Consider the following 14,953-nt stretch of genomic DNA (forward strand, 5'->3'; position numbering starts at 1 on the left):
TAAACTTATGTCTCACTTAACACCACGTGGAGTTAACGGCTACCTGAATTTAAACACCATGAACGGTTGGCCAACGAACATTTTGAGCACTAAGTATTAAAACACGGTATATTTGAACGGGTGATTCGGGGTACGGGGTAAATAACCACGTGAACTTGAAATTACTTATCTCTTAAAGTGTACATATACATTTTTATAACCGTTAATTAAAGGAACTGTTTCATTTAAATGTACAATTTAATGATTCGACCGTACATAACATAATATTATTGATCAATGCATGAAGTAAATACTATGTAGATTATTTTTTAACTGATTGAACTAAAATAAAAAACGGGTGAATATATAGGTAGATGTGTTGTGCAGTCTATTTCACAGCATTTGCAATTTATTGCGTCGGCCTATTGTAGTGATTCACATTCGACTATATTTATTTGATACGCGTGTTGCATTGCATTGTTAAAAATGCAATGTGGATGCACTCGGCGTACTATTGTTACCTATTTGATAGGCAAGTACAACCTACACTGCACATATAATATACTCTGCTAACTTTTATTAAATCAATGAAGCAAAGATCAATGCTCACCGGTGATACGATCACTGGTGATCAAGCAATGATCACCAGTGATCGTACATTTTCCAGCGTTTTTGGTGCAGCAGAGTGGTGTTAACGGAATTGGTATAGATAATTTCAGCTGAAATGGTAAATTAACGTTAATACTAACGTAATTAACGCTAATTAATCAGGGTTGAAATTATTTATACCAATTCGCTTAACACCACTCCGCTGCACCAAATTGATTCGCGTGGTGTTAACGGAATTGGTATATATAATTTCAACTGAAATGGTAAATTAAGGTTAATATCAACGTAAAGGGGCCCACTGATTAACAGTCCGCCGGACGGTATCGGCCTGTCAGTTAGAACAAAATTTTGACAGATCCGAACAACTGACAGGCCGATATCGTCCGGCGGACTGTTAATCAGTGGGCCCCCATAATAAAAGCTAATTAATCATTAGGGTTGAAATTATTTATACCAATTCGGTTAACAACACTTCGTGCACCAAAAATGCTGGAAAATGTAGGATCACTGATGATCACACAAATTTATATGATGGCGATGCGCCTAAATAAATGTGTATGACAATATTAGTTACAACATAATTATACCTATACTGTACCATCGGGGGAAACAATGGGGGTCAATAATTAATAAGTATCAGTACATTAAATTCCTCACCGTTTTACAAAATAATTTACCTGAAAAATAATAGGGCAGTTCTCATAATGTTTTTTTCTTTTGCACTGTTTCCATGACCCAAAGGTTGTCTGGAGGAAATCACTGTTTTGAGAAAAAGGCCGCATATTATCTATCAATATTATTGTTTAAAGATTCTTTTATATTACTTAATACTTATTTTATTATAATTATTATCTAGCAGAACTAAAGAAATAAGTATTAGGTATCTGAAATCTGTAGTACCTACATAGGTCCGTAGTTCTGTATTTAGTTCGAGATTGAAAGGTGGGTCAAAGCTATAAGATGTAGCTACTTAAGTACTTAAAGAAATAAGACTACAGTTCAGCTGTTTGAGATACCTACCTGTGGATACCTGCAAGGCGGTTGGCATGGTGATATTGATTAACATTTTATACCTTGTCAAGGACTAAACATAGATAATAATCTGTTTAGAAATTGTGGATGAATATTTTATCTCTAGTTTTTACATCGAGTTTAGGCTTCTTTTCCACCAGCAATCAAACTTTAGCTCGAAAGCTCGCGCTTGTGTGGGAGTTGCGTTGATATTACATTCCAACCCTCACACTTACCTATACGACAGTTGTACAATGTGACTGTTGTTCGTCGAGAAACACCGGTCGGGACCACGCACTGGCAGAGGCCTGACATGGTTTCCTGCGAGTCATGAGTCAGTGCTGCCGTAATCAGGTGCAGTTTCATTCAAAATAATGAGAAATAATCGGTATGTGAGTAAAATAATATGAGTGGATGACGCGGCACGCGGTGGTCACCACCACACGCGCACAGCTGCCAGTCTGACGCCGCCGCCCATTGGCTGCGGGAACCGGTCGCGCCCTCCCCGCCGCCGCGCACCCCTCCCGCGCCTGTCACAACTTACAAACGAATTCTTATTCATATCCCTTGCTACAACCGTTGCTGCCGTTGACAGAGCACTCTACGCCCGTATTTCGCGTAATCTTATCGAAATGTGCCCAATGTTGAATGTGATTTATGTATTCGATCAGTGAATTTTAAATAATCCAACAATATCAGCATAATTAAGTGTACTGTCTGAGTTCTAGTTCTGCGCTATGAAAACGAACAGACAAGCCAGTGTTTTTGTACTTTTTGTGTCGGTGGTCGAAGAGCGGCTTCGGTGCAGGGTTACCTTTACCATGTGCGTCAGGTAGTGTTTTGCTCGTATTAGTTTGTCCACAAACTAATAATGTTGGCGCGTAGATACAGTGGTGAGCACTGAGTGAGTGAGGCGTGGTGTTTTGGTGATTCATAGTGCGTTGTGAGGATATGAAGGTGACGGTGTGCTTTGGGGCTGTGCGGGTGCTGGTGCCCTGCGGCGCCGGCGACCTGCTGGTCCGGGACCTGGTGCGGGAAGCCACCCATCGCTTCAAGAAAGCTACGGGACAGGTCAGTAGCGCTATTACTGCTTACGACATACAAGTCTCACAACTCGTCGATCTGGTTCACTTTTTGTACCGCGGACGTGTTTTCGCGCGTTTTCCCTCCTTTTGTATTGGCCCGCGTACGATCCGAATTGGCCGTGACGCGAAACGACACAGTAAACAATGCGGGTAGAATGAAAGTTTGAACGTAACGCATTTCCAAATATGCAATCGTCCAGTACGTGAAGTAGGAATTAGGCATAGCATAGGTACCTACACATACCTATATTATGAAATATATATAAGTATATGTTTGTAATGTAACTTGGAAGTAAGTAACGATGTTAACTAAAAGTTAGTACATATGTATAATACCTATACAGGGTGATTCATGAGACGTGAGCAGGACTAATCCTGCACACTCAGTAACTGATAATTGATCGATCACCGTCGTATTTAGGTGAAACAACCACACTTTTTCCTATTTTTTAACTTTTTTGTGAGGGCAAATTTAATCCTCTACAATCATGGTCACCCTACAAGACCTAATTAATAAGCATAAAACCTCTTTAATTTTTGATTACGAAGAAAATAAACTGTCAAACTTGAGTGAGATACGAGTTTTCAAAAGTAACGAGACCGCGATGACAGTGGTGACATTCAATTTGACACAGAATATTGGTAGTTTAGTATTCTAATTTTAGGGTGACCACGCATGGGTCTATTCATAAATTACGTCATTTCAAATTAGGGGGGGGGGGGGTCTGGACATCGGATGACGGTAGCATGAAGTAGGAGGAAATGGGGTCATTTGAAGCATGATTTTTGGATGATTATAGGGGGAGGGGGGGTCAAAAATCGATGACGTAATTTATGGACAGCCCCCATGTCGTAAATAAATTAATAACTTTTTTTTTCAACAAGATTAGATAATTAACGTTAACCTCACTAATACTGATACGAAATGCGCAGTATTAGTCCTGCTCACGTCTCCTGAATCCTGTATAAAGCTCAGCATTTAAACACCTACATAGGTACTTAATTTTACATAAATACCGCATTATATTATGTCTCTAATGACGTGCATACCTGCATTCCAGTTAGGTTTTGCTCTCATCTAGACTTCTAGACCATTGTTTTTCCTTTGCGTAATGATCGTTTGGCTATGGAATGCTCGGCCGTGCCACAAGAACCACTTTCGCGACAATGCAAGTATCTATTCGGAATTATGACTACTCAGAAACGAGAAGGCGATGCGGTCAAACTAGATTGCTGACTAAGACTCCGGTCCATAGATACAGACGAGTAAGAAGACATTCACAGATACCTGCCTAGACTACTTTAATTTCATAATAATGGTTGCAGATGACACACTTTTGGGTCGTTATTAAGTTATTATATTCTTAGTTAGGAGAGACTTAGTACGAATTTTACATAATGCGCGAATATGCCATCTATTCTGATTTCAAACCCACTCAACTTCACTATTGAGAAACTGTCGTAAAAAATCCGGCCCGAAGGACCAAACCTTTTGACCGGATTTCAGCTTTATTATTAACTCACATTTACCATTAATTGCAGGAAATATGCGCAAAAAAATACACCACTTCCTGCTAATGTTGCCAAAGATAGTGAAACTATTTCCTCTTCTCCTATTTCCCGACAAATTTATACCTATAAGGAATATAAATCCTTGCCATAAATAAACTTGTGCAAGTTCCATCGGAACTATTCATGCGTGTAGCCGATTTAATAAACACTTCAAATAGAAAGAAGTCTTGAATTACTTATTATGTTCATTACGTAAGTGTTAAGTAGGTAAATCAAAACCAACACAAACATTCGACGTGTTGGCTTATCCCTAAGGGCCCTAAGGAAACGGCTACTTATTATCATTTTACGCTTAGTTCTCTGTAAATTACAGTACAATCTCGCTAATCCGGCATACAGACACAAGAGAGCCGGATTAGTGGAACATTCGGATTACGGGCAGTCATTCTATATAGGTACCTATTTCTTGATGTTTTAGAAATGAGACCGTTAAAAACGTTAATTAGTTAAACTAATAAGCTAGGTATTGGTATCTTAATCACTGCTGCCTTACCTTAGCTCACTGGGTTTCTTACATCATGTTATATGTTTAACATGTTCAACAAACAATAACAGAGCACTTGTGAGCGTTACGTTCGATTGTGAGACCTTTATCTTCCATCATTAGCAATAGACATTCACTTGCAGCGCACCTGCCTTCACCGCCACTGGCGTTGCAAAGAAATATGCGATCGTAGGAAGACCCGACCTTGCGATATGTACTTATACCTTTGCAGTAGATACTAACGTTTGCATGTTAAGTTTGTGTGCGAACCTAGATACTTACTTACGAGTTCAATATTTTCTCATGTTCGGGAGGAATATACGTAGGTACCTACTAACCTGTAATAAATAAATAACCTAGTTTAAGGTTCCTTTTTAATTAGAATGCTTATCTTAGAGCATGGGCATGGCCTAATAGCTAGCATATCGGTTACCTATAGGTTTTACAAATACTAGATCATGTTTACCAGTTTTATAGCAAATACCTGTCGTAATTTTAGAATGATCGCGAACGCTAAATTGCGTTAAGGTCCACCTGTTTACTCGTAGGCACTAGTTTCCACTAACACGGTTTTAAACGGAAAAAAATAATTGCAGCGGCCGACCAATTTCGAATAGGAGTAATTATTTTCATACATAATGCATGAATTTTATACACACATCGATTTAGCAACCCAACGTCATCCTTGCGCAAATATGTAGTTAGAATAGGTACTTTAGTTTTGGCAAACGTAGCATTTGCCCCTTTCTGCATGATCGGTTGCACCGTTGCACAAGTGCCTTCTTTATTTCAAAAAGAACACAAGTGATGGAGATTCCTCTATGGAATTGCGACGTTTTTAAAATTACAGGGCTGAGGTTAAACTGCGACCTAACGAGCCCACTGCCGGTCCACTGGCGAAACAATGTGATAAAATCGACACGCTTCTTAGCAACTTAGCTTAGGAATGTTAGTTTCAGATGCAAGATGCAGTTTACCGGATCAAAGCTGGATTACGCGCCGGAATGTAAAATTTAAAGAGAGGAATTTACTTGAGAAGATTACGAGTTTTCTGAAAAACAAAATGTTTTCAGGATTTATATTTAAAGTCACGTATCACGAAAGTTTTGTCATGTTTTCACTTTGGTAAAAAACCAAAATATGAAGGTAGACAAAACAATGGTGGGCCTCGGGGCAAGCCCTGCAGGTATGTGCGGCGCCTTCCTCGGCTATTGTACGGGCACGCGGCCCGCGGGACCGGTTCTCAGAAATATGACAGCCATCAAAAACTCCCAACACGTTTCATTTCGGATAATCCATCACTGAAGAGGAATATAATTTGATCTCGTGTCTAGAAGTTTCCTCTCTCTTCAAGTTTTACGAGCACTGTGTGGCAATTCTTCAAGAAAAACTATAAAATTGAACACATAACAATAGGACCCTTGTGTGATTCGGTCGGATTCCTTTATATTCGATAAAACCATAATATTTTAATGGTTGTGACATAACAATAGTCCCAGAAACAATAAACTTCTATAGCCTATCCCCTTAATTTCAATTTGAAGTTAAAATGTTCAAATTGGAATTTTATTAATAAATATCTGAATCTGAAAGAAACCAAATGATCCATATTAAATCCCAAGCATTCAAAGTGACAATAAATCTCAACAAGTGATCAAAAAAAAATCTCCGGCCTTCCCGGGCACCATATGTCGAGTTTCCTGTCAGGTCAAGTGGATGGATGGCAGGTCTTTGGCCGAACGAAACTCTCGATTTTTTCTTAACCGTGTAGGCTGGGCTGATAAAAAACACGACATAATTAATAGCATTCAGTAAAATAGCCTCTACGGCTATCGTAATAAAATGTAACTTGTCGGTAATTATTTTGCTTTCCGACTCGGCCGGTGTACGTTGATAATGGCTTCCACATGTTGCCGTTGTCGGTATATTTTTATTTAAGCGATTTTAAATAACTTAAGGCGAGACTGAAGCGATTCCAGATTTGTGTATTAAAGAAGAGGACAGTCAAGTGTCTTTTTAAGATCTTTATTAAGGGCGGGTTGTACCAACCACACTTGACAGACTGATCAACATCACTCAGCATTAGAACTAGAAAATTCCCATACAATAAAATTTAGCGAACACTTTAACGGTGACAGACGGTTTGGTGCAACCGACCCTAAGTCTTATGCAGCCAAATACATCAGACCTACACGATGAGTTTAACATGGTTTGAACCGGATCGTTTACACCGCGCTAAGGTCACTGTACGATAATTAAAGAGGTGGAGGCCATCGATTATTCCCTAGGTAAGTTAACTTATCAAGTAGGTACTTGGAAGCTAATTGTGTTAGTTTGCCATTACGAAACATGTAGTCAGCTCTGCAATCTGATCTCTACAACTACATATTAATTATTCATTTATTTATTTAAAATAATACATATCACTTACAGACTATATAGTCCAATGCGTTATAAATATTACATATAAAAACTAAACAACACTGAACGCTGAGTGCTGAAACAAAGCTGAACATTACCTAAATATTTGGCAAATAACATAGTTGTCGGCTTGTATATAGCTTCTGTGAACTCAGTCAAGCAAGGTGCAGTTAAATAAGTCAGGTCAGGAAGGTGCAGTTAATTAGTGCATTTACACAGAAGATTGTACTTTGTAGGGCCAGAGGGTGTCCGTAACTCTGTAGCTGAATACTGTACATAATGTACAACATACATTTCATTACACATAAATAGAAAACATATGTTTACCGGTAGTTCTAGCCGCGGCCATAGATAATTTGACAAAAGCCAAATTAGAGCCAATTTGAGTTCAATCAACCCAAAAGTCCGTAATTTTTCATATTATTAAATATTTTACGTTTTTCGCGTATAGCTAGTAGAATCTAATAATAAGTAATAAATAAATATTATAGGACATTTTTTATACAAATTGACCAAGCCACGGTAAGCTCAAGAAGGCTTGTGTTGTGGGTACTCAGACAACGATATATATATAATATGTATATAAATACTTAAATACATAGAAAACAACCATGACTCAGGAACAAATATCTGTATCATCATACAAATAAATGCCCTTACCAGGATTCGAACCCGGGACCATCGGCTTCATAGGCAGGGTCACTACCCACTAGGCCAGACCGGTCGTCGAACAATAGTTTGTTTTGTCTATGTATTCGTATTATTCAGCTGAGTTTCAGCAATTTCTAAGATTTCCACCACACTACTTATTTCATTGAAGCATCCGAGCTGGTCGGCCTCGTTTGGATTGGAAGTACAACGGTCTCTAAGCCGTTTACGTCTCGTTTATTGCTTGACCCACAGGACACGCCGCCGCCGCACAAAAACCGATCGTCGTTAGATGTAGTAGCAGATGTTGCTCTAATTACTATGCGATAAATGTCAAGCCTTGTTTAGATGTATCTAATCTTCTTTGCGTTTTACTTCTTAAAGTTTACCATGAGTTAGTTCGGCATGTATGTAAATTATTACTTACATAACAGGCGAACAATGAATAGAGATATAGGGTAGGGGCTAATTGGAAGATTCAATAAATAGGTACTTTAAGAGCGCTATTACATTTCGGCGTTGAGCGAGTTTAGGTATTTTACGCGCTGCGGCAGGCCGTGCGAGCTCAGTATGCCGATCCCTTCTACCACACTCGCACTACAATGATGGATTAAACATTCTTGATCCTTCGCGAAGCATATTGAAATCAACCATAACAACACTAACTGTACTTAACTTTTAAAGTTCTAAAACTGTTATTTGGTAAGTACGAAAATACTAAATGCAGTGCAAATGTACATAGGGGCTGTTCATAAATAACGTCATCTATTTTTGACGATTTTTGACCCCCCCCCCCCCCTCAAATCATCCAAAAATCAAGCTTCGGATGAATCTGTTTCCTCCTACGTCATGTTACCATCATCCGATGTCCAGACCCCCCCCCACTCCTCCCATTTGAAACGACGTAATTTATGAATAGCCCCATACTCGTACTTATGAAGGTATATTACTCGAAAGAAATTATAGGTACCTACTCGCTTATTTACATGTTTCGTCATTGCATTTGGTACCTATAGGTTGTAAAGTTTGTATCAACGAGGGTTTAAAAACGAACTGGTACTGAGGATCTGATGATGATTAAGGTGGTCACGGATACCAATCAACCATGTAGTAACATGATTAGGCTCGTTTGATTCGTCTCAACAAGATCTTTGATACTGAAGATACACAGGGTCTGATGATGGAGCTGGAAGGTGGCCACGGGTACCAGTCTATCATGTAACTAAACAACTTCGTGTTTGGGCTCGTTTGATTCGTCTCAACAAGATCTTTGATACAAGACAGTACTCAGGGTCTGATGATGGAGCTGGAAGGTACCATTACCAATCAACCATGCAACTAAACCACTTCGTGTTTGGGCTCGTTTGATTCGTCTCAACAAGATCTTTGACACAAGACAGTACTCAGGGTCTGATGATGGAGCTGGAAGGTACCATTACCAATCAAACATGCAACTAAACCACATCGTGTTTAGGATCGTTTGATTCGTCACAACAAGATCTTTGACACTAGGTGATAATCAGAGTCTGATGATGGAGCTGGAAGGTGGTCACCGGTACCAATCAACCATGCAACTAAACCACTTCGTGTTTAGGCTCGTTTTATTCGTTTCAACAAGATCTTTGACACAAGATAGTACTCAGGGTCTGATGTTGGAGCCGGAAGGTGGTCACCGGTACCAATCAACCATGCAACTAAACCACTTCGTGTTTAGGCACGTTTTATTCATCTCAACAAGATCTTTGACACAAGGTAGTACTCAGGGTCTGATGATGGAGCGCGAAGGTGGCGACGGGTACCTGTCTATCATCATCAGCTCTATCATCAGACCCTGAGTAGTATCTTGTGTCAAACATCTTATTACGACGAATCAAACGAGCCCAAACACGAAGTGGTTCAGTTACATGGTAGACTGGTACCCGTGGCCACAGTCCAGCTCCATCATCAGACCCTGAGTACTAACTTGTGTCAAAGATCTTGTTGCGACGAATCGAACGAAGCCAAACACGAAGTGGTTTAGTTGCATGGTTGATTGGTACCGGTGACCACCTTCCGGATCCATCATCAGACCCTCAGTACTACCTTGTGTCAAAGATCTTGTTGCGACAAATCAAACGAGCCCAAACACGAAGTGGTTCAGTTACATGGTAGACTGGTACCCGTGGCCACAGTCCAGCTCCATCATCAGACCCTGAGTACTAACTTGTGTCAAAGATCTTGTTGCGACGAATCGAACGAAGCCAAACACGAAGTGGTTTAGTTGCATGGTTGATTGGTACCGGTGACCACCTTCCGGCTCCAACATCAGACCCTGAGTACTATCTTGTGTCAAAGATCTTATAGAAACGAATAAAACGAGCCCAAACACGAAGTGGTTTAGTTGCATGGTTGATTGGTACCGGTGACCACCTTCCGGCTCCATCATCAGACCCTGAGTACTATCTTAAGTCAAAGATCTTGTTGAGACGAATAAAACGAGCCTAAACACGAAGTGGTTTAGTTGCATTGTTGATTGGTACTGGTGACCACCTTCGGGCTCCATCATCAGACCCTGAGTACTATCTTAAGTCAAAGATCTTGTTGAGCCGAATCAAACGAGCCCAAACACGAAGTGGTTTAGTTGCATGGTTGATTGGTACCGGTGACCACCTTCCGGCTCCATCATCAGACCCTGAGTACTATCTTGTGTCAAAGATCTTGTTGAGATGAACAAAAAGGAGCCTAAACACGAAGTGGTTTAGTTGCATGGTTGATTGGTACCGGTGACCACCTTCCGGCTCCATCATCAGACCCTGAGAACTATCTTGAGTCAAATAAATACATATAGAATGTCAGGTCGTGTCAAATATTTTTAATCCTGTCCGGTAGTTTATTAAACTGTACCATTATAAATTATAATACTATAAAAACAGTGCTAGGATCAAAGTCTCTCGTTGCGGTTTACACGCACACAGTATAGCGTTTTACACGGCGCCCGCCGCACACAATGATAAAAAACCTCGTCGTCGCCGTTGAAAATGTGCGGAGCCGACCGACACACGTCCTGCCTCTACAAGCTCTGCCGCGGCACTGAGCTGGCGCAGCGCGCGTCATCGGTAATATAGAGTAGTTTTCAAAAAATTGCCAAAAAATTATAGTAGAATTTCATAAACACTAATGTATACCAACAGTATAAGCAAACGTTGCAGATTGCTTGAGTATGAAAATGACTTCGATATTAAGTAGATTTTCGTAGGAATTGACACTTGTTTCGGAGAGAAAATCGAGTTCGTTTTACTTTGATTTTCTCTTTCTCAAAGGTATGTAGGAAAAATATAGTTTGATATGCCTAAAGTACAGGGTATTAGTAATACAAAATAGCCAGGTTTAGCAGAGTAAAATTCTCAACATTTCCAAATAAGAGCTCGCCATTCAGTGCTTCACGGGGTTTTTCGGAAACGACCATCAGAAAAAAAATCATTACTAATTTAATAAGTCCTTTTTCTAATATTTACAACGATATTTATAAAGATAAGAAGACGCTTTTACTGGAACAAGTACTCATTGTTTCTAATAATGAGCGCAAAGTCCTGAATTTCGTCGACTAGTATCATCAATTTTGCATTATTTCGACTTTTCTTGTAAGAGCGCTCTTAAGTATTTATCAGCAATTTTCGCACAGCCCAAGACTACCTCTGAGGTACGAATAAACTTTCTACAGCCAAAAATAAGTTATACTGGTTCCTTATCAATCACAAGAACAGGATCAACCTTTTAATTAAATCATGAACAGACTTTTTAAATACACAAATTTTTGCTAACGCAATTGTATCATTGTTACTAGTGATAAATACATAGTGGGCGTACCATACATGGTCCTCGAAACTGAGTCATGCACACGTGCAGTGCCGTGTCAAGTCCAGTAATGCGACAAAGACACCGCAGTCGCATTCCTTATCATTGCCACCAGATCCTTCACCGCATCGTTTTGTGTGTAACATTAGACTGGCAGACTTCTTGGCATTCCGAGGCACTAGATTAGGAAGTACTATCAAAAATGAGTCAACTTATGCTCCCTTTAGGCACATACGTGTGCTTAGGGGTTCGAACGGTCCGATTACTGGACTGCTACAAATCACATCATGTATTAACATGGGATGGTATTTAATATATACCATTAATTATTTTGATTAGATCCTGTTCACTTGTAACCGGTAAACAGTTTTTTATTTGCTAAAACATGGTACCAGAGATAATGCGTAATTGCGTGTTTGAAAATAGAACTAAGTACATACATACATACATGTTTGGTAGCAAAAACATGCAAATAATAATATCATGTGTATCACATGCATAAATTACTTATACCGACCTAAATGTAACTGTAACTTCCTACCTAAATGTATCATCTAGTATCTACCGATAACATTGGGTCGCATTTTGAACAAATCTAAGATTTTTGAAGTGAAAACTTCTTTAGCGGCGCTGATCACTTTTTGAGGTGGGGAAAAAATGATGAAACTCGAGACAGCGTAACGCGTAACGCGCTGACGTCATGTGTGACGGACAATGTTATTCACCAAAGAACTTTAGTCATAACGTATCATAATCAGGTCAATTATTTAAAACTGGACTTTTATATTAAGCAATAAAGCTCAATGTTCTAATCTTGTACGGGCTGAAATACGAGGATCTCACAGTTACATTCTAAATTCTAACTTTATATCACTCCAATATAATTCAATAAAGCTACATCTTGATGAAATCGCTAATAAAAGTGAACTCTAGTACTGGTGAATAAAACTCAAAATATCATGACCAAATATATTTAGATGCGAGGTCACTTTACAATTTCTATTCGAATTTTAAACAATAGGGGATATTACTGCAATGTTCTGCCGCCAGAGTGCAGCACTACCGACTCAGTAAATTCATAGACTAACTTATACATACTATGCCTTAAACTGTTTTTTGACAAGTTTTCACAGACAATAAAATATGACACTGATGCATTAAGGCGGTTTGTTAACAAGGGCCTACCGGTAAACGCGAAAATCGAAATTTAGTTATCTGCCTCTTTATCGCTCGAATATGCAAGAGTGATAGAGAGATTAGATAACGAAATTTCGAAATTCAGCAATTTCGGAACTAAAGTTTTTCAATAGAAAGGAGGATGGGTCAATTATACATAGTGCTGCAGACATTTTGGACTAGTCATTGAGTTTTCACTTCTGTCGGCACTCACGGAGTGCAACCCGATGTTTTTTTTTTACATTTTGCTGAACGAAAATCCATGATCTTGCATTATACATACCTGTCTGTCTTAATTATTTTAAGTTAATAACTAGTTTACATATACAACGTACATACGTAACTGGTAATTGAATAGGCTACAAATATAATGATCACCAAAAAATACTTTGGTACCCTAAATAAAAAAATCATGCTTACCAAAAAAAATTACTGAACACCAAAAAAATAAGACCTAAAAATACAAAAGTACCACCATTTTAATTACGACTGCACTTCAAATTGTATTCAAATACCAAATATATTGAATGATCACCAAAAATCATTAATGATCACCAAATCTTGAAGACCAAATTAATGCGATATTTTCACCTAAATAAACCACTATGATTACCAAAAAATGTATACATATTACCAAATAAACTGATGCCATAATTACTAGCCCCTCCCGCTCAACCCCCCGTACCCCGCACCGCATACCTACCTTACCTAATCTACTTTTCTAGTAGCATTTCGTTATGCTACTACTGCTACTAGAAAAGTAAGTCAAACTGCTATCAGTTAAGTGGGTTAGGTTAGCACTGCGACCCTTACAGAAACGAAATGGTACTAGAAAAGTAGGTCAGGTTAGGTTTGAACTGCGACCTTTACAGAAACGAAATGCTACTATAAAAGTGGGTTAGGTTAGGTTAGAACTACGATCCTCACAGAACCGAAATGCTACTAAAAAAGTGGGCTAGGTTAAGTTTCAACTGCTACCCATACAGATACGAAATGCTACTAGTAAAGTGGGTTAGGTTAGGTTTGAACTGCGACCCATACAGAAACGAAATGCTACTAGAAAAGTGGGTTAGGTTGGCTATTCTATTAAAGCAAATGACTCCAAAATAATCATTCTTCTAGAAACGAAATGCTACTAGAAAAGTGGGTTAGGTTAGGTTTGAACTGCGCCCCATACAGAACCAAACTGCTATCAGAAAAGTGGGTTAGGTTAGGTTTGAACTGCGACCCTTACAGAAACCAAATGCTACTAGAAAAATGGGTTAGGTTAGGTTTGAACTGCGACCCTTACAGAAAAGAAATGCTACTAGAAAAGTGGGATAGGTTAGGTTTGAAATGCGACCCTTACAGAAAAGAAATGCTACTAGAAAAGTGGGTTAGGTTAGGTTTGAACTGCGACCCTTGCAGAAAAGAAATGCTACGAGAAAAGTGGGTTAGGTTAGGTTTAAACTGCGACTCTTACAGAAAAGAAATGCTACTAGAAAAGTGGGTTAGGTTAGGTTTGAACTGCGACCCTTACAGAAAAAAAATGCTATAAGAAAAGTGGGTTAGGTTAGGTTTGAACTGCGACCCATACAGAAACGAAAAGCTACTAGAAAAGTGGGTTAGGTTAGGTTTGAACTGCGACCTTTGCAGAAAAGAAATGCTACTAGAAAAGTGGGTTAGGTTAGGTTTGAACTGCGACCCTTACAGAAACGAAATGCTACTAGAAAAGTGGGTTAGGTTAGGTTAGAACTGCGACTGTAACAGAAATAAAATGCTACTAGAAAAGGTGACCAAGTGGATTAATTAATTTAATAGGATAACGATAATTATATTAAATATTTGCACATTTTTAATTAAAATTTGGTTACAATTGTGGTGGTCATTTACTATTTTTGGGTTTACAATGATTATTTTGGAGTCATTTGCTTAAATATGATATCAAGATTTAAAAATTTGGTTATAATTTTACATTAAAATGGAGTTCTAATTTTGGTGGTCATTTACTATTTTTGGGTTTACAATGATTATTTTGGTGTCATTTTCTTTAATAGGATAGCAAGATGTAAAAATTTGGTTATCATTTCACATTAAAATGGGGTTTGAAATTTGGTAATCATTTAGTATTTTTGGGTTAATAATGATTAGTTTG

At 38.7% G+C, this 14,953-nt stretch overlaps 1 protein-coding gene across 1 annotated transcript in view; it reads left to right on the forward strand.

Moving 5' to 3' along the window:
• Window positions 1-1,925: 1,925 nt before the first annotated feature.
• The window catches only part of LOC134793117 (partitioning defective 3 homolog), an 80,300-nt gene continuing 67,272 nt past the window's right edge, over window positions 1,926-14,953 (forward strand). Inside the window, exon 1 of the mRNA XM_063764657.1 lies at window positions 1,926-2,670. Coding sequence (XP_063620727.1) covers window positions 2,551-2,670 — 120 coding nt within the window. The 5' untranslated portion in view covers window positions 1,926-2,550. The remainder of the gene's footprint in view (window positions 2,671-14,953) is intronic.

The sequence above is a fragment of the Cydia splendana genome, chromosome 8 (assembly GCF_910591565.1).
Source record: "Cydia splendana chromosome 8, ilCydSple1.2, whole genome shotgun sequence".
NCBI lineage: Eukaryota > Metazoa > Arthropoda > Insecta > Lepidoptera > Tortricidae > Cydia > Cydia splendana.